Source organism: Oncorhynchus mykiss, chromosome 2, assembly GCF_013265735.2.
Source record: "Oncorhynchus mykiss isolate Arlee chromosome 2, USDA_OmykA_1.1, whole genome shotgun sequence".
NCBI lineage: Eukaryota > Metazoa > Chordata > Actinopteri > Salmoniformes > Salmonidae > Oncorhynchus > Oncorhynchus mykiss.
The window spans coordinates 66,030,786-66,055,785 of NC_048566.1; the positions used below are offsets into that span (position 1 = coordinate 66,030,786).

Genomic DNA, 25,000 nt, shown 5'->3' on the forward strand with positions numbered 1-25,000 from the left:
TGACAAACATCTCCCTTTGACTCCTGCAGAAACTTTGAAGGCTGTGGAACCCCTGAGGGTGTTCGTGTTTCCCATCCAGTGCTGGTCTGGAGACTCTGGACCTGGGTGCTCATTAGAACCAGCTGCCACGACGAAGATGGTGATGATCCACAGACAAGTCTGGGAGCTGAGCCATGAGAGCCTGCTCTCCGCCCCAAGAAACTCTGTCAGTATCTCCCTCTGGAGGACTGCTTCAGTCATAACTAGAGTGGTCTCTCATGTCATGGGAGATACTAGAGAGAAGGCCAGGGACTAAAGGGAAACGCAAAGAAGAAGAGCTAAGTTCATTGTGTTAATATAGCATTAGCATACTTTTTTTTTCATGTTGCATATCATTTTGTAAAATGTTCCCACAGTGTGCTCCATGTAATTCCCCATTATCAGTGTTACATTGTACGCTTAACTTCTAATAGGCACATCACAAACACAACGAGAGTACTTGATATCACATAACATCATACTCTTCACCTTCCTGGTGGAGGTACAGTATGAGGGAGGGGAGTTAGGTTTGGGGAGCCTTCCTGGTGGAGGTACAGTATGAGGGAGAGGAGTTAGGTTTGGGGAGCCTTCCTGGTCGAGGTACAGTATGAGGGAGGGAAGTTGGGTTTTGGGAGCCATCCTGGTGGAGGTACAGTATGAGGGAGGGGTGTTGGGTTTGGGGAGCCTTCCTGGTGGAGGTACAGTATGAGGGAGGGAAGTTGGGTTTGGGGAGCCAACCTGGTGGAGGTACAGTATGAGGGAGGGAAGTTGGGTTTGGGGAGCCAACCTGGTGGAGGTACAGTATGAGGGAGGGGAGTTGGGTTTGTGGAGCCATCCTGGTCGAGGTGCACTTCTACTTGAAGTTGACTATATTTTAAACATTTGGATTGATGAGCTTGTTGTTGGAATATTTGTAGGCCTATCTATTACATATGTATTATCAGTATCTTTTAAAAATGAAGATTTCAGAACTGATGCAGTGTTGGATGAATGTAGATAGCAAGGCTGATGGTTGTACTTGATTTAGTATAGTTTACTTTGCCATCAAAATGATTTGTACAGTATGCTCTTGTCAAAATGTACTGAAATCCACTTGGACTTTCATCTGACCTGCTAAAAAAAAGACAATGTTCCATGGCCGTTTCAGAGGAGTAATTAGACATTGGTTTATCCTTACTATAGTACATATACCCCATTAAATCACATCACACACCATATCTCTGGTTTAATCCATTTTAATAAATAAATACAAAAATAAAGAAATCTCATTGAGACCTAGAATTGGATTGAATCCGTAGCGCCTAAAATCAGCGTTTAAAGGTGAAATCTGCCATTCAAACAACAAAGGCCACCCACCACTGATTTGGTAAACAGAGGAGGGATGGGGCTGGAGAAATGTAAGCGCTCTCAAATTCATAGACTGAACTATGGGTGCAAGGACTGACCAGCTCTGAGATTAAAATGATAGTTTTAACCATGTTTGGAGGCTATACAATGTTTGTTTACAAACAAAGAGGTGTAAAAGGTTCAAATATGTATTGTGATGGGGTACAACAGTTGAACTAAGCATTTATAAGTTATATTCTTCAAGAATGAGTGGGTATACCACCAATTTAAAAGTCCAAAAATGGACCTAGCAATCACAAATTGCCGTTTTAAATGCAATGCTTCCGCGGTAAACACTTCATATGTCGGCTCAATCGAAAATGACTTACAAATTTAAACCGTGCTACAACACTGATCTTCTGCGCTACAAATTGAATCCAGCCCTATAGTCATAGTTTAAATCAGGTTCAATGGGCCGACAGACAGACAGACACTTCCCAGGTAAGGTGACTCCAGGCTAGGTGTGGAGGAGACAGCTGGTTGAATGAATGAATGTGTGACAGCTGAAGTTAGTGCTCTGTGTCCATCACTACACTCTTCTCTTCCACAACGAGGGGGATAAAAGTATGCCATTAATTCTGCTCTCATACAGTCCTCTGGGGATTCCACTGATGAGAAAGAACACAGCTTTCTGAGGACTCTCGTTCTATAAGATTTCTTCTTTGCATAATAGCTAGTTCGCATCTAGATTAGGATTTCTGATTTGATCAAGTGGTATCTCTTAATAGTATGTATAGGTGTACTCTCAGAACCATAGACAGACAGAATACATATATACACAAATCCCCAGGCAAGTCCAACAACAATATGCAGGGCCACGGTTTGTTTGTTTAACGGCCCAGAGTACACTGAGGCATATGTGGTAAATAATACGGATTTAAATACAGGGATTTAATGTACAGTATCTGTCATCACTCTCGAGACTGATTCATTCTGTCACACTTAGATACCACAAAATAATAGTTATTATCACGCACCTGTGGATATGTCCTACGACAAAGAAACTGTTGTCCGACAAAATAAAAGGGTTCAATAGCATTTGTAAGAATAACGATGAAAGATTTTTAAATAAAGTACATATACACACAAACAATCTGGAAGACCTGCATTTCCGTAGTCGATATCATATCCATTTTCAAAAGTCTCTTGTATTAAACCCTGTCCAACAATTGTTCACAGATTTTGCTCTCTCTGCATTAGTCAGTTTAGGTCCCAAACCTTACACCTTTCAGATTGCCACTGACGTATCCAACCCCCAGCATTAAATGATACCATGCTTCCAGCTACATTGTCAATAGCATCAACCCTTTCATCATTCCGCTAGCTGAGCTAATGTAGACGGGCGGCTGAGGCAGGGAGTATAGCTGTCCCCTCTACAGCATGCATCATCTTCATGCTAGACATTACAATTATAGCACTGTCCTAGCAGGCCTCAGAGTGACAACATACCATACACTGAAATGGGCTCAGTTCGAGATAAGCTAGTGCAAAATGAAGAGCTACGATATAAGGGATTTTATAATAGCAATCAATGCAAAGCTATATACTATATAGTGATAGTCTAAGAAGACTACACAAAAAGCAGTTAATAAACTTCAGTACGTGGCAGCACAATAAGTTGAGTTATTTTCTCACAAAGGAAGCAGCAGTAGATGCTAAGTATAACGAGGTAAGGGCTACACAGATCTAACAAGAATTGTCTACAAAATGTCTGAGGTCACAGTAAGATAGTTCAGTTCAGGTCGGCTGCAGACTTCTAGTTCAGGTAGGATGCAGACTTCTAGTTCAGGCAGGACCCAGACTGCTCTGGTGTTTTGTGTTGAACTAGATGGATCGGTGACAGGCTCTGGCCTGGTGTGAGGCTGTCTTGAGGGGCCTGAGGACCCCTAGTTTGTGCCCCGTGGCCAGGCTATAAAGTGAGTGAGTGATGTGGGAGGTATAGGGAGGTAAAGCTACAGGTGGCCCCGCCTACAACACGTGGCAGCAGTTGTACTGGGCGAAGGGCAGGAGTTTCTCCTTGGAGGTGGGCTGGATGTTGAAGGACAAGGCCTTCTCACAGAGGGGGAACTGCAGTAGGCGGTCTCGCAAGTTCACGTTCTTCCCCTTCCCAGGATCCAGTCTGACTGCAGGGTCGGTCCCCGCCTCTCTGAGCCCAAGAGGGCCCTGTGGTGCAATATGGGATCTCTCCAACTGGAGCTCCTCCGGCATTTCTCCCTCAGACTCTCCTCCAGGCCCACCCACCTTGCGTGTCGTCTCCACTCCGTCAGGACCCAGGTCCACACAGTGGTTACGTGGCAGAGAGCGAGGTGAAGCGCTTGGAGTGGAACACCCACCCTGCACCAGGAGCTTAGACTTGGACTCTGTGGTGTTGTTGTTGTTTTCAAGCATAGTGTCTTCCTCCCCTTCCATGATGTATGGAGTAGGAGGCTCTCGTTGCCCCCGACAACACTGCACCCGCCCTAGGCGAGACAGGCATGGAGGATGAGCTTTCGGAGTGAGTTGACTATCTACCACTGTCTGAATCAGGTTTTCTAAACCATTGATTGGCTGGTCTGCAGTCGCATGACTACCTAGCCTCAGTGGGTCACATGACATATCCTCTTCCTCCATGGGCTTCTCCTCTGACTCCACTGTACCCTGTTCCTGTCTGGCTGCCACCTCGTCAGACTCCGTATCTTTGTTGTGGCTGGAAACCTTGTCCTGCTGTTCCCTGTCCCCCTCCCTCCTCTTTGTGTCCAGTGCTTCCTTCACTGAGGTGCCCAACAGGCCTGTTTCCTCTCCCTGACCTGGCACTACTCTGACTGGGTGCCTCTGTGGAGCCTCTGGAGCTGAGAACATGGGACTTGACTGTTCTGTAGATCCAGTGGTTGATACCAAGCCTACTATGTGAGGCAGTGCTTGAATATTATGAAGTCCAACATGTGGTTTGCTTGCCTCTTCCTCCTCCTCTTCTTCTTCCTCATCCTCTTCACAGATCAGCTGCAGGGCTCCCAGGCTTTTGACCTGCAGGGGTTCATCAGGGGGTGGGGGGTGCAGGGTGAGCCCCGGGCAGGGCCCTGTGCTGTACTCAGGGAAGGGGCTCTCTGTGCGACTTGGCTGTGGCTGGAGCAAAAGGGGCCTGTGGGCCAGGAAGTCCCCAGATTCTGACACCCCTCGGCGGGGACAGCCAGGCAGCAGTCCATGGAGCCCCCTCTGCTCCAGATCCAGAGGCTCAGACAGTGGCCTCCTGTAGAAGAGAGAGGGACATTAGTAGTGTTCATGATCCGTTAGTGGCCTAGTATGTAATGTGACTGTCAGGGACGTGAATAGGTCTTACTGGAGTTGTGGTGGCTCAGCCCATGCGCTGTCGACTTTGGGCATCTCGCTGGGCTGCTCCTGCTTGTCTCTCAGGATGCGCTCCCCCAGCAGGTAATACGTGGCTGTGATGTGGTTGTATCGGTCTGCCTCTAGAGCCCTGGGTGCAACACAATGATTGGTATACACTTAAAATAAAATAATTAACTATCAAAATCAACTACATCCATAACACATATCACCAAGCTCCCTTGCTTGAAAAACTTACAGATCTGTGGCAGGGTACAAAGGAAGAGGATAGGGATTGAGAGAGAGAGAATATGGGAAGGAGAGGGAGATGTAGAGATGTCCTCACTCTTGGATGGCGTCGCGGTCTGCAATGTTGCCACTGGTCATGGCCTGGAGGATGACCTCGTGTTCCTCTGGGGACAGGCTACGGTGGGAGGTGAGGGGGGCGGCACTGTGTCCCGCGGGCGAGGGGTCGACCCCTAGCAGCCAGGGGTGGTTCTCGATCTCCTGCAGGGAGGCACGGCTAGATGGATCCCTCTGCAGCATATGGGAGATCAGACTGAGAGAGTGAGAGAGAGAGAATTAATATTCTATGGACCAGATACTATATATAAATATCTCCTTTTGGAACACCGGTACAAGTGAGTGAAGTTCTCATGTACACTGATTCAGTAATTGACAGGCAAAGCACATAACCCCATATATCTATGATAGGAGAGGGAATGAGATCAAACTGTCTATCTCATAGTTAATCAATATTTATGAGTGCCTGCAGACCTCAGACAGTCTTTAGGTGCACCCATGCAGGGCCAGGCAGATAATTTGCTGAGAAGCATGGCATAGTCTGACTCTTGGCATCATCATGCAGGCTCTGAGACAGGATGGGGACTTTGTATTTCTCTCCTATATGTGTGTGCATAGAGGTATGCAAAGTCTGCATCAGACTATTTGTTCATGCGACTGTTTTATTGCACTGCAGTGAAAGGCTGAGCGGCCTCTACAAGCTCATTTGAATTACCAGCAGGGGGTGCCACTGCGCCCTCCGTGTCACATGTATTTATTTATTTAATTAGGCAAGTTAAGTTAAAATTCTTATTTACAATGACGGCCTACCCCGGCCAGCCAAAATTTAACGACACTGGGCCAATTGTGCGCCACCCTATGGGACTCCCAATCACGGCCGGTTGTGGTATAGCCTGGAATTGAACCAGGGTCTGTAGTGACGCCTCTAGCACTGAGATGCAATGCCTTAGACCACTGCGCCAACTCGGGAGCCCAAGTCGGGAGCTTAGTGTGTGTGTGTACACTAAGCTCTTTCCATGACATGACTGGCCAGGTGAATCCAGGTGAAAGCTATGATCCCTTATTGATGTCACTTGTTAATTCCACTTCAATCAGTGCAGATGAAGGGGAGGGGACAGGTTAAATAAGGATTTTAAAGCCGCGAGACAAATGGGGCATGGATTGTGTATGAGTGCCATGGTAGTAGGTGCCAGGTACACCGGTTTGAGTGTGTAAAGAACTGCAACTCTGCTGGGTTTTTCACACTCAACAGTTTCCTGTCTGTATCAAGAATAGTCCACCACCCAAAGGACATCCAGCCAACTTGACATAACTGTGGGAAGCATTGGAGTCAACATGGGCCAGCATCCCTGTGAAACGCTTTCGACACCTTGTAGTCCATGCCCTGACGATATTTAGGCTGTTCTGAAGGCAAAGGGGGTGCAACTCAATATTAAATCAAATCAAATCAATTTATATAGCCCTTCGTACATCAGCTGATATCTCAAAGTGCTGTACAGAAACCCAGCCTAAAACCCCAAACAGCAAGCATTGCAGGTGTAGAAGCACGGTGTTCCATGCTTCTATTATATTAGGTGTTCCTAATGTTTTGTCTGTCTGCGTGTGTGTCTTTACGTGGTTTAACCATGTAAGACCAGGATCACCAAATCAGCCTATGCACTTATCAGAAATGTTCTATTTGCCCTTAAATCCATCTATACTGTTCAAGTACCCATGCTTCTCTGAACCTCCAATAATGCTGTTGGTGTTTGGTATATCCTATTCATACAACTACTTAAATATTTATAGAAATTAATTATTTACATACCATCCTAACTGACCCATGCATATCTCACAACACTACTGTAGAGTAAAGCACTAAATACAAATTAAGAGTTGTTTTAGAGAGAGAGAGAGAGAGAGAGAGAGAGAGAGAGAGAGAGAGAGAGAGAGAGAGAGAGAGAGAGAGAGAGAGAGAGAGAGAGAGAGAGAGAGAGAGAGAGAGAGAGAGAGAGAGAGAGAGAGAGAGAGAGAGAGAGAGCAACAGAGGAGAGAGAAATAAATAGCTGAGCAACGAGAGAGAGAAAATGAAAGAGATGAAGGGTGGGGAGAGGAGGTCTCTGCTTTCATTCAGTTGATTGTTGCTCGCAGGACTAAACTGTTTAGCAAGAAATCATATTCCCATTAAAGGAGCTTTCATCAGGGCCCTGGTCATGTGGCCCATGTTCTATGTTTGGAACTGTTCTTGAGCCAGTCATCCAGATGTCTGAGGCAGAGTCATCTGCTTCGGAACCACAACATCTGCCAGATCTCTGGTCTGAGGTTCATGGGCTGCAGGGGTGTTCTTCAGTCTCAACCACAAATAGCACTGGTACCAAGGGGCTCAGCTAACACAACTTTTAAAACAAATACAGCTTTGTCAAGATTGATCTTTAATATATACCAGAGCTGGGGTGAGATCTGGGGTCCGATATGGAATGGACTAGCTATGCAGGGATTGATCACACCCATGCCAATCCAATACAGCATGGGTTGTAGCCAATTCACTCAATCTCCTATAACGCCTGACATGAACTTTCCCTTTAGTCAGCTCTTTATTCTACCCACTGGTTGGCTTGCCCCCTCAAATCAACACTCAGTATTGTATTCCCTATTCAGTGATTGGCTTGCCCCCATTGACAAAAACAGCCAATGATCACAGGGTACACTGTGTCTAGAAGTCTGTTTGTACAAGGTTGTCAGATAGGTGTGAGGTTTAGAGTTTGGTCGATAGGAGACACTGGTTTATCATTCTGGGCATGATCTAGGGCAGTGTAGGCTGGGGCAGTGTAGGCTGGGGCGGGGTAGGCTAAGGCAGTGTAGGCTGGGGCAGTGTAGACTGGGGCCGGGCAGGCTAGGGCAGTGTAGGCTGGGGCAGTGTAGGCTGGGGCCGGGCAGGCTAAGGCAGTGTAGGCTGGGGCAGTGTAGGCTGGGGCCGGGCAGGCTAGGGCAGTGTAGGCTGGGGCAGTGTAGGCTGGGGCCGGGCAGGCTAAGGCAGTGTAGGCTGGGGCAGTGTAGGCTGGGGCAGTGTAGACTGGAGCAGTGTAGGCTGGGGCAGTGTAGGCTGGGGCCGGGCAGGCTGGGGCAGTGTAGGCTGGGGCAGTGTAGGCTGGGGCAGTGTAGGCTAGGGCAGTGTAGGCTGGGACAGTGTAGGCTAGGGCAGTGTAGGCTGGGGCAGTGTAGGCTAGGGCAGTGTAGGCTGGGACAGTGTAGGCTGGGTCCGGGCAGGCTAGGGCAGTGTAGGCTGGGGCAGTGTAGGCTGGGGCAGTGTAGGCTGGGGCCAGGCAGGCTAGGCTGGGGCAGTGTAGGCTGGGGTAGGACAGGTTGGGGTAGGACAATTTGGCGCATTGTATTCATAAACACGGAGAGCTGACAACTGACTGGCATCATGATTATTGTGTGTATTTTTGTCATATAACCACAGTATCTGACCGAATAATAAAACCATATGACATATTCTTACTGTGTTAAGGTCAATGCGTGGATGTGTGAGAGAGAGAGCTGGGGGCCTATCTCTGTAGGTGATGGGTGGTACTCACTCTTTGCAGTCTGAGGAGACGTGGGCTGGGACGGTGTAGTGACAGTCCATGATCATGGTGAGCGTCTCACTGTCATTGGTCTCCTGGAAAGGGGGCTGTCCACACACCAGCATGTACAGGATCACCCCCAACGACCAGATATCTGTAACACAAACACCATGCATACAGTCATCATATGATACAATACAGAAACACCCTGTCACACTTGAGTAAAGTGAGTACGCACACACATACTATATGATCACTAAGGGCCTAGAGATTTGTATGGTCAGATCACAAGATCATGAAAACATATTTTCCTAACAGAAAACAAGCACTCAAACAAACCAACAAACAACCATCTACAGTATAACTTGTTCCTCAATAGGCTGGTTTCAGTAGCTGAAGTATATGATGTTGTTTACAGAGCCAGGCATTTGTCCCAGACAGCTGTGTGAGTACATAACTCTCCCTCCTCCAGGCAGACTGGGTCTGGAGTCTGAAACCTGGAGTGAGCAGACAGGCCTTGAGACACTCATTGTCAACCTCTCACCCACACTGTAAGTTGCCCTATGATTGCTTGCCCTAAAAGACAGAGAGGCAACCTCTCACCCACACTGACACAGGCCCTGCTCAGAGCCTTCTATTTGTCTCTGCTCTTATTGAGTGACATTCTTCAGCGTGCACGGTGCACGCCCTTCCTGTCTCCTCCCCTCTCCCCTTCCTCAGGGCCGGAGTAACGCAAGGTCTCTGGAAGCGCTTTCAGAACATCCTGCACCCAGAACAACTCAGAACAGTGTGTGACCTGTCACAAGTAGAGAGCAGCTGTGGAACATGGGGGCTGGCCACAGAGAACTCATCTTTTTCGGGATGGTTCCATTCCAAGATATCTCTCCAGGAAAATAAACCTCCCTCCTTCTCAGTCATGTGCATAGAAAAAGGAGCACTGGAGAGAGTACGTGAGAGAGATGGCGAATCGAATATGTAACCCAATTCCCTGAAAAGGGGCTGATTCAAATACCATACATACAAGACAATCTTTATTTGCATGTTGTTTATTAACCTTTATTTAACTGGGCAAATCAGGGGCCTCCCGGGTGGCGCAGTGGTTAAGGGCGCTGTACTGCAGCGCCAGCTGTGCCACCAGAGACTCAGGCTCTGTCGTAACCGGCCGCGACCGGGAGGTCTGTGGGTCGACGCACAATTGGCCTAGCGTCGTCCGGGTTAGGGAGGGTTTGGCCGGTAAGGAAATCCTTGTCTCATCGCGCACCAGCGACTCCTGTGGCGGGCCGGGCGCAGTGCGCGCTAACCAAGGTTGCCAGGTGCACGGTGTAGCCTCCGACACATTGGTGCGGCTGGCTTCCGGGTTGGAGGCGTGCTGTGTTAAGAAGCAGTACGGCTGGCTGGGTTGTGTATCGGAGGACGCATGACTTTCAACCTTCGTCTCTCCCGAGCCCGTACGGGAGTTGTAGCGATGAGACAAGATAGTAGCTACTAAAACAATTGGATTCCACGAAATTGGGGAGAAAAAGGGGTAAAATTTAAATAAAAAAAACAACAACAACAAAAAAAAACTGGGCAAGTCAGGTAAGAAAAAATCTTATTTAAAATGACGGCATCTTACCCAGAGTGAGTTACAATTAGAGTATCCATCTCTCTGGGATAGGCGGGACGCTTGCGTCCCACTTGGCCAATAGCCAGGGAAAATGTAGAGCGCCAAATTCAAATAAAATACTATAAAAATCTAACTTTCTTTAAATCACACATGTAAGATACCAAATTAAAGTTACACTCGTTGTGAATCCAGCCAACATGTCAGATTTCAAAAAGGCTTTTTGGCGAAAGCATAAGAAGCTATTATCTGATGATAGCACAACAGTAAACAGAGAGAGTAGCATATTTCAACGCTGCAGGCGCAACACAAAACACAGAAATAAAATATAAATCATGCCTTACCTTTGACGAGCTTCTTTTGTTTGCTCTCCAATATGTCCCATAAATATCAAAATTGGTCCTTTTGTTCGATTAATTCCGTCGATATATATCCAAAATGTCCATTTATTTGGCGCGTTTAATCCAGAAAAACATAGCTTCCAACTTGCGCAACGTCACTACAACATTTCTCAAAAGTTACCTGTAAACTTTGCCAAAACATTGCAAACTACTTTTGTAATACAACTTTAGGTATTTTTAAATGTTAATAATCGATCAATTTGAATACGGGACAATCTGTGTTCAATACAGGAAGACAACAAACTCACGCTTCTTTTCAAGTCATGCTCCTCTCTCAAAAAGTACACTTCAAATGACACTGATTCAAGATGGCCGTACTTCTTCATTACACAAAGGAATAACCTCAACCAATTTCTAAAGACTGGTGACATCCAGTGGAAGTGGTAAGAACTGCAAACAATGAAAAATCATTGAATAGACAGTGACTTAAAAAACAACAACATCTGAATGTTTTGTCCTCTGGGTTTTGCCTGCTACTTAAGTTATGTTATACTCCCAGACATGATTCAAACAGTTTTATAAACTTCAGAGTGTTTTCTGTCCAAATCTACTAATAATAGCATATCTTATATTCTGGGGATGAGTATCAGGAAGTTGGATTTGGGCACGTTATTTATCCAAAAGTGAAAATGCTGCCCCCTATCCCTAAATAGTTCCCCCTCTCTTCCATCTACACACAATACCCCTTACTGACAAAGCAAAAACAGTTTTTTAGAACATTTAGCAAATGTATATATATTTTTTTAAGATGGAAAAATCACATTTACATACATTTCATACCTTTCACTCAGTACTTTGTTGAAGCACCTTTGGCAGCGATTACTGCCTCAAGTCTTCTTAGGTATGACGCTACAAGCTTCGCACACCTGTATCTGGGGAGTTTCTGCCGTTCTTCTCTGCAGATCCTCTCAAGCTCTGTCAGGTTGGATGGGGAGCTATTTTCAGGTCTCTCCAGAAATGTTCAATCAGGTTCAAGTCCAGGCTCTGGCTGGGCCACTCAAGGACATTCAGAGACTTGTCCCGAAGCCACTCCTGCGTTGTCTTGGCTGTGTGCTTGGGGTTGTTGCACTGTTGGAAGGTAAACCTTCGCACCAGTCTGGGGTCTGGAGCGCTCTAGAGCAGGTTATCATCAAAGAGCTCTCTGTACTTTGTTCCGCTCATCTTTCCCTTAATCCTGAGTAGTCTCTCAGTCCCTACCACTGAAGAAAAATCCCCATAGCATGATGCTGCCACCACCATGCTTCACCGTAGGGATGGTGCCAGGTTTCCTCCAGATGTGACGCTTGGCATTCAAGAATGATGGAGGCCACTGTACTCTTGGGACCTTCAATGCTGCAGAAATGTTTTGTACCCTTCCCCATATCTGGAATTATAGACCATTCCTCTTTACAAAACTGTTTCAGTTCAGCAATATTTTTGGGATGTCTGGTGTGAACCGCTCTCAAAATCTGTTTGAGGTCAAGACTCTGACTGGGCCTCTCCAGAAGGTGTATTTTCTTCTGTTGAAGCCATTCTGTTGTTGATTTAGTTCTGTGTTTTGGGTGGTTGTCCTGTTGCATCACCCAACTTCTGTTGAGCTTCAATTGGTGGACAGATAGCCTTATGTTCTCCTACAAAATGTCTTGATAAACTTGGGAATTAATTTTTCCGTCAATGATAGCACACTGTCCAGGCCCTGAGGCAGCCAAGCAGCCCCAAACCATGATGCTCCATCCACCATACTTTACAGTTGGGGTGAGGTTTTGATGTTAGTGTGCTGTGCTTTTTTCATCTCACATAGTGTTGTGTGTTCCTTCCAAACAACTCAACTGTAGTTTCATCTGTCTACAGAATATTTTGCCAGAAGCGCTGTGGAACATCCAGGTGCTCTTTTGCAAATTTCAGACATGCAGCATAGTTTTTTTTGGACAGCAGTAGCATCGTCTGTGGTGTCCTCCCATGAACACCATTCTTGTTTAATGTTTAGCATATTGTAGACTCGTCAACAGTGATGATGTTAGCATGTTCCAGAGATTTCTGTAAGTCTTTAGCTGACACACTAGGATTCTTCTTAACATTGAGAATTCTGCGCTGTGCTCATGCAGTCATCTTTGCAGGATGGCCACTCCTAGGGAGAGTAGCAACAGTGCTGAACTTTCTCCATTTATAGACAATTTGTCTTCCTGTGGACTGATGAACATCAAGGCTTTTAGAGATACTTTTGTAACCCTTTCCAGCTTTATGCAAGTCAATCTTCTGTCTTCTTGGATCTCTTTTGTTTGAGGTATGGTTCACATCAGGCACTTCTTCTTGTGAATATCAAACTCAAATTGCTAGCTTACGCTAGCTGGCTGACTCGCTAGCTAACGTTACGTGATCTGTGTAGTACTCTTATTCGTATCTCAGAAAGCCATTTGCATTGCTAGTTTTAGCCTAATGTTAGCTATGAGAAATAAACTTTGATTTTAATTGATAAAGTGTTTACCAGAGACGGTAATGTGAAGAACATGACCTGCAACAATGTCAGTTAAGGATATAGGCCAAGGACTAGATAGTGTATTTTTTATACCACTTTCAACACTTTAACATAGTGTAGTATACAACCTATCTTAATCTGTTTAGCACATGGCCTCACGTGAATCCTTAAAAAGATGGGTGGGGCTAAGGCTTAAGAGGGTATGAACGATGCTGAATGGGTGTAGACAAAGAAGAGTAGGTATACCAAAACATTCAAGGACATTCTCTCAAAAGTGGGGTTACAAGTTTATCAACTTTCAAAGCTGAATTACTTTCCCATTGTTCCTCAACTGCAGTGTATTATATACAATTTTCTAGCTCTGAGTCTTTGCTTTCATCCAATGTAAAAAACACAATTTCAAATTTTGCTACATAAAAACGAATCGAACCGGTCGGGCACATGTAGAAAACAATGTAGTTCATTGTACATTGTTCCAGAGAAGAGGAGTGCGTGCTGGTCTAAGCAGAGACATTCCCCTGACTGACAGTCAGACGACTCAGCCTGGACAGAACAGCCTCATGGGACAGGACAGTGGGCGTCATCACAGCTGTATGCTGGGACAGAGGAGATTATGATGCCTGCTGAGTGCATGTTACCATTGTCCCAGAGGGCTCTTGACAATGAAAACAATAACCCTCACTCTCTTTCTGCCTCGTTACCATATCTATCCCACATATATAAACATTCACACAGAAATACTCTCATGAACGCGCGCACACACACAGACACACACACACACACAACCCTCTCCACCTCAGTTATACAACGGCAGCAAATTCAAAATGCGACGCTCCCTCTCTCAATCCACTGGGGATTTCCACATATTCTTACCACACATTAGATCTGACAGATCTGCAGTGCTGCACTCAAAACACACATCACTCGCTGCTAAACAAGCACAAACACTGTCTTCACCCTTTACCCTGTCAAAAGCACAATTATCGTCATCACTCGTCTCTGAGCCCAGGGAAAGTAAACAGAAGTTGAAAAGTGAAAATCAACCATGAGCACAGAGCATTCGACCGTAAAGCAAATAACCTTTCCTTGGCTGAGCTGCCATATTTAATCAAGCTCAGTCCAATAAATCGTATGTATGTGTTCCCACTACGTAACATATTAACTGGAGTTAGCCTTTTCTCTGCTGATGACTCCTGAACACTGAGAGACATGCACATAATAATGTGTGTTCAAAGGGTAGAACATGAATAGCTGGCCTTTTTAAGTTAAGGTTCAGCTAATGACATCCGACAGCCAGAATGCCCCATGGCACTGATTGCTGTATGAGGGCAAAGGTTACCCATGTGGAATCCCTGTGATTATTCTCCTGTTCTGTTCTCTTCCTGAAATCTCTATCTATAAACAGTGGGGTCAGAAATTATTGACACCGTTGATAAAGATGAGCAGAAATGACTGTATAAAATAAATAATTCAAATACTGCTAACATTTGGTTTCGTGGAAGTTGGTTTCACAAAAGAAATTAAAGAAGCCATACGTTTCCTGACCGGTATGACATAACCTTTTTAAAACATTCTGAGAACAGAAGTGAGAATGTTTTTCTCTGGTTGCTTGAACATTTTCCTGGGAGGTTTTATTAAAAAATGCTCTGAGAAGGAAATTATCATTTATTTGGAGGTTTTTGAATAACTTCCTTACAACTTTCAGTGATTATTTTTATTTATTTTTACTTATACAGACTTTTGATGACACTGCTAGCTTATTTTGGGTTAACTTTTTTGGATTCCAAGCAAAGATAGAATACATGAAAATGTATTTCCTCAGGCATGAACCATGCAAACACTTTTCTTATTATTACACAGCATCAATGAGATTAAAAACTATAATCTTCTGTTCTTTATCCATGGAATTAGTCCACTGTGCCACCAAGATGGAGCTTAAATGCCTTGTTTGTTTGTTTTTCCGCATACAAAGCTGTTAATTTTAGTCTATTCAAACAGACCCCATTTCAAACAAAACAAGCATTCATTAATATCAGGTGTGGCCAATTAGGTGTGGCCAATTAGTGGGGGCGGCCAACACACCTGAACACACTTAAATGAAGTAAGATGGCACCGAAGAGGATGGCTGACGTTTTACATGCCCGTAACCAATTGTGCTATTTTCTTATTTTTTTTGAGTCGTTTGTAACTTATTTTGTTTAAACTTATTTTGTACGTAATGTTGCTGCTACCGTCTTTATGACCGAAAATAACTTCTGGACTTCTGGACTTCTTTTCCGTTAACGAGTCCGATGAGAAAGATATACTGCTCTCCCGGGAACAGGCCCAGATCCTCATCATTTGCGTGAAGAAAAGACGGAGGAAAAGAGGACGCAGAATGGGTTGCCTTTTGAGAATCTGTAGGCCAGCGAGTAAACTCCCACTGCCATCAATTCTACATGCTAACATGCAATCATTGAAAATAAAATTGATGACCTACAATAATCCTACCAACGGGACATTAAGAACTGTAATATCTTGTGTTTCACCGAGGCGTGGCTGAATAACAACACAGATAATATAGTGCTGGGGGGATTTTAAATGCATCGGCAGAACAGAGAAGCTACGTCTGGTAAGATGAGGGGTGGGGGTGTCTTTTTGTCAATAACAGCTGGTGCGCGATGTCTAATATTAAAGAAGCCTACAGGTATTTCTCGCCTGAGGTTGAGTACCTTATGATAAGCTGTAGACCACATTATCTACCAAGAGAGTTCTCATCTATATTATTCGTAGCCATCTATTTAGCACCACAGACCGATTCTGGCACTAAGACCGCACTCAACCAACTCTATAAGCCAATAAGCAAACAAGAAAAATCGCACTCAGAAGTGGCGCTCCTAGAGGCCGAGAACTTTAATGCAGGCAAACTTAAATCAGTTTTACCACCATGTCACATGTGCAACCAGAGGGAAAAAAAACTCTAAACCACCTGTACTCCACACACAAAGATGCATACAAAGCTCTTCCCTGCCCTCTATTTGGCCAATCTGACCATAATTCCTGTCCTCCTGATTCCTGCTTACAAACAAAAACTAAAGCAGGAATTACCAGTGACTCGCTCAATACTGATGACGCGGATGCTAAGCTACAGGACTGTTTGCTAGCACAGACTGGAATATGTTCTGGCATTGAGGAGTATACCACCTCAATCATCGGCTTCATCAATAAGTGCATTGACGGCATCGACCCCAAAGTGACCATACGTATATATCCCTACTTGAAGCCATGGATAACAGGCAACAGCCACATTGAGCTAAAGGCTAGAGCTACAGCTTTCAAGAAGCGGGACACTAATCCGGATGCCAAAAAGAAATTCTGCTATGCCCTCAGACGAACCATCAAACAAGCAAAGTATCAATATAGGATCAAGATTGTATCCTACTAAACCGGCTCTGATGCTCGTCGGATGTGGCAGGGCTTGAAAACTACAGTGCATTGCGAAAGTATTCGGCCCCCTTGAACTTTGCGACCTTTTAATTAATTAATTTAATAATTTTGCACGCCCAATTTTTCAGTTTTTGAATTGTTAAAAAAGTTTGAAATATCCAATAAATGTCATTCCACTTCATGATTGTGTCCCACTTGTTGTGGATTCTTCACAAAAAAATACAGTTTTATATCTTTATGTTTGAAGCCTGAAATGTGGCAAAAGGTCGCAAAGTTCAAGGGGGCCGAATACTTTCGCAATACAATGCACAATACAGTGCATCTTCACTGACATTTTCAACCTCTCCCTGACTGAGTCTGTAATAGCTACATGTTTCAAGCAGACCACCATAGTCCCTGTGCCCAAGGAAGCGAAGGTAACGTGCCTAAATGCTTACCGCCCCGTAGCACTCACATCAGTAACGATGAAGTGCTTTGAAAGGCTGGTCATGGCTAACCTCAACAGCATCCTCCCGGATACCCTAGACCCACTCTAATTCGCATACTGCCCCAACAGATCCACAGATGACGCAATCTCAATCGCACTCCACACTGCCCTTTCCCACCTAGACAAAAGGAACACCTATGTGAGAATGATGTTCATTGACTAAAGCTTAGCATTTAACACCATAGTGCCCACGAAGTTCATCACTAAGCTAAGGACCCTGGAGCTAAACACCTCCCTCTGCAACTGGATCCTGGACTTCCTGATGGACCACCCCCAGGTGGTAAGGGTAGGCAGCAACACATCTGCCAAGCTGTACCTCCACACTGGGGCCCATCAGGGGTGTGTACTTAGTCTCCTCCTGTACTCCCTGTTCACCCACGACTGCGTGGCCAAACACAACTCCAGGAGGTCTGAGAACTGGCAGTGTGGTGTTAGGACAACAACCTCTCCCTCAATGTGAGCAAGACAAAGGAGCTGATCGTGGACTACAGGAAAGGCGGGCCGAACAGCCCCCATTAACATCGACGGGGCTGTGGAGGAGCGGGTCGAGTGTCCACATCACCAACAAACTATCATGGTCCAAACACACCAAGACAGTCGTGAAGAGGGCACGACAAAACTTTTTCCCACTCAGGAGACTGAAAAGAATTTGCATGGGTCCCCAGATCCTCAAAGTTCTACAGCTACACCATCGAGCACATCTAGACCGGTTGTATTACCGCCTGGTATGGCAACTAATTGGCATCTGACCGTAAGGCTAAAGCATGCATATAATGCAGAGGGTAATGCATACGGCCCAGTACATCCCTGAGGCCAAGCTTCCTGCCATCCAGGACCAAAATACTAGGCATGTCAGAGGAAAGCCCAAAAATTGTCAGAGACTTCAGTCACCCAAGTCATAGACTGTTTTCTCTGCTACCGCACGGCAAGAGGTACCCGAGCGCCAAGTATAGGATTAAAAGGCTCCTCAACACCTTCTACCCCCAATCCATAAAACTGCTGAACAATTAATCAAATGGCCACCAGACTATTACATGACCCACCCCACCAAACATTTATTTTGTACACTGCTGCTACTCGCTATTTATTAGCTATGCATATTTACTTCACCCCTACCTACATGTACAAACTACTTTAACCTGTACCCCCACACATTGACTCGGTACCGGTACCCCATGTATATAGCCTTGTTATGTTATTGTGTTACTTTTTATTATTTTTTACTTTTAGTTTATTTGGTAAATATTTTCTTAACTCTTTTTGAACTGCACTGTTGGTTAAGGGCTTGTAAGTAAGCATTTCACAGGAAGGTCTACACTTCTTATATTCGGCGCATGTGACAAAGTTTGATTTGATTTAACCTCTTGAGTGTAGGGGGCAGTATTTTGTTTGGATGAGAAACGTACTGTCGTGGAATAATCAGAATTTTTTGGTAACATATGTAAGATGTTTTATATTCATCATATAAGTAGAAGTAAGTAAGTAGAAGTAAGTTACTTCTCATCAAGAATGTTATTTTTGTATAATACTGTGGCAGGGTTTGCAGTATCTGTTCTATGTCAAGACTAAGTTGTTTGGGCTAGAGAGAGGGGAGAGGTCAAGCGTGTATCTCTTGGCTCCACAATGTCTGTGTGCCAGTCAGTGTGTCTCTGTGATCTTGTCAAGATAGGATTGGTTGTATTTAGAGTTGGTTCTATCTAAATGACAATTTGATATATGCCTGTTGATATGGAGGATTGGTTTATGGTTCTGAGTTTGAGTAAGGAGACAAAGCTGAACGATTTATTATGTCTATGCTGTCTGACTATGTGTGTTCTTTGCTATTAAAGGATGGCAGTTGCAATGCAGAGGGGGCACTCAGAGAATTCATGGTTAGACACTGAATTGCCTGAGAGTCACAGGGTTGTGATAGAGGTGATATAATTAAAGATGGACTTTGATAACTAACTCTGACTTGTGTGTGGTTTGCGCTCATGATTTGGTAAATAGAGGAAATTTCCACGACAGTACCCAAATGAAACTGCCTATTTCTCAGGCCCAGAATCTAGAATATGCATAGAATTGTCGGATTGGGATAGAAAACACTCTAAAGTCAAAATATTATCTGTGGGTATAACAGAACTGATATTGCAGGCAAAAACCTGAGGAAAATCCAACCCGGAAGTGTTGTTTTTCCTGAAAGCTCTCTGTTCCACGCTCCATTTAAAGGGATATCAACCAGATTCCTTTTCCTATGGCTTCCCCATGGTGTGAACAGTCTTTAGACATAGTTTCAGGCTTTTATTTTGAAAAATGAGCGAGAAAGATCACATCGCGTCATTGTATGGCTGGGTGCCAGCAGCGTTTTGCATGCGCACCAGCTTGGAGCAGACATTTCTCTCTCTCTCCTATTGAAGAAGGTACAGTCCCGGTTGAAATATTATTGATTATATATTGTAAAAACAACCTGAGGATTGATTATAAAAAACGTTTGACATGTTTCTACGAACATTACAGATACTATTTTGAATTTTCGTCTGCGATGTCGTGACCGCTCGAGCCTGTGGATTACTGAACCTAACGCGCCAAACAAATGGAGGTATTTTGGATATAAAAATAATATTTATGGAACAAAAGGAACATTTATTATGTAACTGGGAGTCTCGTGAGTGCAAACATCCGAAGATCATCAAAGGTAAGCAATTTAATTTATTGCTTTTCTGACTTTCGAGACCAATCTACTTGGCTGCTAGCTGTTTGTAATATTTTGTCTACTGAGAGCGATCTCCTTAAATAAACGCTTGGTATGCTTTCGCCAAAAAGCTTTATTGAAATCTGACACGGAAGGTGGATTTACAATAAGCTAAGATGTGTTTTGCTATATTGCACTTGTGATTTCATGAAAATGTTATATTTTTCGTAATTTAATTTGAATTTGGCGCTCTGCAATTCAGCGGATGTTGACGAAAATGATCCCGCTAACGGGATGGGTATATCAAGAAGTTTAACAAGACGTAGGCATCTCACTTTTTCGAGATGCCTACAGGGCCCTCCCCTGCCCTCCCTTCGGCAAATTAGATCACAACTCCATTTGGTCCTCCCTTCCTATATGGCAGAAACTCAAAACAGGAAGTACCCGTGCTAAGGACTATTCAACGCTGGTCTGTTCAATCGGAATCCACGCTTCAAGATGGTTTTGATCACACGGACTGGGATATGTTCCGGATAGCCTCTGAGAATAACATTGACCTATACACGGACAAGGTGACTGAGTTCATCAGGAAGTGCATAGGGAATGTTGTTCCCACGGTGACTATTAAAACCTACACAAACCTGAAACAGTGAATAGATGACAGCATTCGCTCAAAACTATAAGCGTGAACCACTGCATTTAACCATTGCAAGGTGACTTGGAATATGGTTGAATACAAACATTGTAGTTATTGCCTCAGTAAGCCAATCAAACAGGAAAAACGTCAGTACAAAGACAAAGTTGAATCGCAATTCAACGGCTTAGACACAAGACGTATGTGGCAGGGTCTACAGACAATCACAGATTACAAAGGGAAAACCAGCCACGTCAGACACCGACGTCTTGCTCCCAGACAAGCTAAACACCTACTTCGCCCTCTTTGAGGATAACACATTGCCACCGACGCGGCCCGCTCCCAAGGACTGTGGGCTCTCGTTCTCCGTGGCCGACTTGAGCAAGACATTTAAGCGTGTTAACCCTCGGAAGGCTGCCGGCCCATGCGGCATCCCTAGCCGCATCCTCAGAGCATGCGCAGACCAGCTGGCTGGAGTGTTTACGGACATATTCAATCTCTCCCTATCCCAGTCTGCTGTCCCAACTTGCTTCAAGATGTCCACCACTGTTCCTGTACCCAAGAAAGCAAGGGTAACTGAACTAAATGACTATCTGTACTTCTGTCACCATGAAGTGCTTTGAGAGGCTAGTTAAGGATCATATCACCTCTACTTTACCTGACACCCAAGACCTACTTCAATTTGCTTACTAACCCCAATACTGTAGAGCCACAGACGATGCCATCGCACTACACCACTGCCTTATCCCAGCTGGACAAAAGGAATACCTACAACAGAATGCTGCTCATTGACTATAGCTCAGCCTTCAACACCATGGTATCCTCTAAGCTCATCATTAAGCTCAGGGCCCTGGGTCTGAACCCTGTCCTGTGCAACTGGGTCCTGGACTTCTTGACAGACCACCCCCAGGTGGTGAAGGTAGGAAACAACACCTACACGTTACTGATCCTCAACACAGGGGCCCCACAAGGGTGTGTACTCAGCCCTCTCCTGTACTTCCTGTTCACCCATGACTGTGTGGCCACGCATGCCTACAACTCAATCATCAAGTTCGACACAACAGTAGTAGGCCTGATTACCAACAATGACGAGAGCCTACAGGGAGGAGGCGAGGGCCCTGGCGGAGTGGTGCCAGGAAAATAACCTCTCCCTCAACGAAACGAAGGAACTGATCCTGGACTTCAGGAAACAGCAGAGGGAATACGCCCCTATCCACATCAACGGGACCGCAGTGGAGAAGGTGGAAAGTTCCTCGGCGTACACATCACTGACAATCTGAAATGGTCCACCCACACAGATGGTGTGGTCAAGAGGGTGCAACAGAGCCTCTTCAACCTCAGGAGGCTTAAGAAATTTGGCTTGGCCCCTAAGACCATCACAAACCTTTGACGATGCACAACTGAGAGTATCCTGTAGGGCTGTATCACCTCTTGGCAATGTAACCCTGGTCATGCGTTGGGCAGACTGCACCACCCTCTGGAGAGCCCTGTGGTTGCAGGTGGTGCAGTCTGCCCAACGCATGACCAGGGTCACATTGCCTGCCCTCCAGGACACATACAGCACCTCATGTTACAGGAAGGCCAAAAAGATCATCAAGAACATCAACCACCCGAGCCATGGCCTGTTCACCCTGTTATCATCCAGAAGGCGAGGTCAGTAGAGGTTCATCAAAGCTGGGACGAGAGACTGAAAAACAGCTTCTATCTCAAGGCCATTAGACTGTTAAATAGCCATCACTAGTTGGCTACCACCCGGTTACTCAACCCTGCACTTTAGAGGTTGGTGCCCTATATACATAGACATGGAATCACTGGCCATTTTAATAATGGAACACTAGTCACTTTAATAATGTTTCCATACTGCTTTACTCATGTGTATATTCTGTATTTTAGTCAATGCCACTCCAACATTGCTCGTCCTAATATTTACATATTTCTTAATTCCATTCTTTTACTTTTAGATTTGTGTATTGTTATATGCAACTGCACTGTTAGAACTAGGAAAACAAGCATTTTGCTACACCCGCAATAATATCTGCTAAATATGTGTATGAGACTAATAAAAATGTATTCAATGTTTTTAGTTTTGTTGATGCTGATAACAGAATGTATGTTTTTAAATAACATTCTTGTGGTTTTTATGGGAAACTTGCTTAATGTTCTTGGAACAATTTGAGAACATTACTGTAAATAGAACCATGAGGAAACGATATGATGAAGTACTGAAATTCCCACAGAAGAATGTCGTTTCTTAACGTTCTCTGAACTATTCGAGAACATTCCCAATGTCAAACCAGTTGGAGAACATTACTAGAACATTACCAACATTTTCATTAAATGTAACCATGTTGGACATTTTAGGAAATGTAATGAAAGTAATAAAGTAATGAAATGCCAAGAAAATGTAGTTTCTTGCACTGAGATGCAGTGCCTTAGACCACTGCGCCACTCGGGACCTTATGGACTACCCTCTTCAATTCAAACCACAGTTTTTCAATGTCTAGTGACTAAGCTGGCCATTGCAAAATAATTTTGTGGCCAATAAACCATTTCTTTGTGGATTTTGACGTGTTCTTGGGGTTATGGTCTTGCTGGAAGATCAACTCCTGACAGAGGCAACCAGGTTTTTGGCAAAAACGTCCTGGTACTGGGTAAACTTCATGATGCTGTTAACCTTAAGGGCCCCAGGACCAGTGGAAGCAAAATAGCCCCATAACATCAAAGATCCACCATATTTTAAAGTAGATATGGCTTTTTTTTCTGCTCATGTGTTCTCATTTTGACACCAAACCCATCACTGGTGTGCGTGGCCAAAGAGCTGTATTTTCATGTCCTCAACAAAAAAATGTAAATGCCTGGAGTTTGCAAAACGGCGTGTGTGTGTGTGTGGAGAGCTAGTTCTCCTGGTCTCTCTCTCTGTTCTGTCAAATATCCTACCAGATGGTGTTCAGTCCCTCTCTCAGAGTAAATGCTCTGTCCTAGAGTAAATAATGAGAGCCCTCTACCTCACCCAATCTGTTCCTCTCTCCCTAAATCTGTCACACTCGGACTGAACGAGAGGATCATACTAAACCACTGAATCACCATGTAGTGACGCCTCATGGAATGGGGTAAGAGTGAATCATAGAAAGGAAACTACACCCACTTTAGACTGATGAATGAAAATAGTTTATCTGAAAGCACATAATCACAAGCATTACCTGCTACAACTCTCCTTAACTCTACCTCAAAGTTGTATATTAATGAGCGCCAACTGGCCTGCTACAACTCTCCTTAACTCTACCTCAAAGTTGTATATTAATGAGAGCCAACTGACCTGCTACAACTCTCCTTAACTCTACCTCAAAGTTGTATATTAATGAGCGCCAACTGGCCTGCTACAACTCTCCTTAACTCTACCTCAAAGTTGTATATTAATGAGAGCCAACTGACCTGCTACAACTCTCCTTAACTCTACCTCAAAGTTGCATATTAATGAGCGCCAACTGGCCTGCTACTAACTCTCCCCAACTCTACATGTAGATTTCCTCTGCTTTTGAGTATGCCATGACTGTCCGTTTAGGCACAACCCAGGTAGAGACAGACAAGTTCTACTTAAATAGCCCTGGACACAAGACAAGACCTGAGATGGTATCTGACTGTTCTTCTCCACACTGCTTTGTTTGGCTTATGCAGTATAGCAGCCATGTGTTAGACACAGAACAGGCCACTGTCCCATCGCCCTGGGTCTGGTACTGCTGCGTGGCTGTGAACACACAGGCCTCTGATTTTCTCTGCCTCATCATATGACCACAGTCATGCTGCACTCAGTTTAATGGCCCTTGGGATCCATTCATAGCTTCATACAGTACCCACCTATAAAATACCAGTACACCCTGTACAAATATTTAATAAGTGGTTGTACATTTGTTTGTATATTGCAACATAGGTGTATGAGTGATACACAGTGTGCTATAAAAAGGAGTTTATGACTCACGTCCCCATGGACTAAGGTAATCTCTTTTCTCAGTACAGAAGGGACATCTCTTTCTCAGAGCTACTCAGCATTATCCACAAACCTGCATCTGTGCAGAAAGAGGGATATAATGGAGTATCATATCTCTAAGCTCTTCTTTCACACGCACATGTCACGCCTTGCAGTGTTCCGCAGAGCTGCAAGGCTGGGGTCAACCTCATTTGTATTCTGTCCAATCACTCCAATCTTCCAGGTGTCATTTATCTTCTAAGGGCAGTTTGAAATTCTTACATTGGAAATTCAATTTACTTTCTGAATTGCCTGAATGTAAATGGAGTTGACCCCAACCCTGCTGTGTTGTGTTGTGCTGTGTTATCATAACAGGGCTGCATGGCAGTATAATGGCAGTGGGCCTCAGTGAGCTAGCTGCCTCGCTCAGCTGGCACTCTGTCACTAAGACCTAATAAGTAGATTACACCAGCACCTGCTTAGTGGACCAGGATAAGAGCATGCTGAACTAATGAATATTCATTAAGTGATACTGTACACAACCACCCAGGTAACCTGTGGAAATACTACATCACACTGACTCAGGCTCCATCAGAAGACAACTAAGTCACAGAGACCAGACCATAGAATCCAGTAGTAATAGGATATCTGTGGTCTAGAGACACAATGCCTTCGGAAAGTATTCAGACCCCTTGACTTTTTCCACATTTTGTTAGATTACAGCCTTATTTTAAAATGTATTAAATAGTTTTCCCCCCCCTCAATCTACACACAATACCCCATAATGGTAAAAGAAAAAACAGG

General features: G+C 44.6%; 2 protein-coding genes across 3 annotated transcripts in view; one reads left to right on the forward strand and one right to left on the reverse strand.

Annotated features, from left to right (window-relative positions):
• LOC110494008 (anoctamin-10) overlaps positions 1-468 on the forward strand; it is a 55,509-nt gene extending 55,041 nt beyond the window's left edge. Inside the window, exon 12 of one of the 2 annotated variants that reach the window (XM_036953398.1) lies at positions 30-468. In XM_036953398.1, the coding sequence (XP_036809293.1) occupies positions 30-177 (148 nt within the window). In that variant the 3' untranslated portion in view covers positions 178-468. The remainder of the gene's footprint in view (positions 1-29) is intronic. The other variant, XM_036953407.1, reaches the window with a different exon arrangement.
• Positions 469-1,237: 769 nt separating this feature from the next.
• snrkb (SNF related kinase b) overlaps positions 1,238-25,000 on the reverse strand; it is a 37,960-nt gene continuing 14,197 nt past the window's right edge. The window contains exons 3-6 of the mRNA XM_021568680.2: positions 8,568-8,709; positions 5,054-5,266; positions 4,721-4,858; positions 1,238-4,630 (exon numbers count right to left, since the gene is read on the reverse strand). Of these exons, the coding sequence (XP_021424355.2) occupies positions 3,373-4,630; positions 4,721-4,858; positions 5,054-5,266; positions 8,568-8,709 (1,751 nt within the window). The 3' untranslated portion in view covers positions 1,238-3,372. The remainder of the gene's footprint in view (positions 4,631-4,720; positions 4,859-5,053; positions 5,267-8,567; positions 8,710-25,000) is intronic.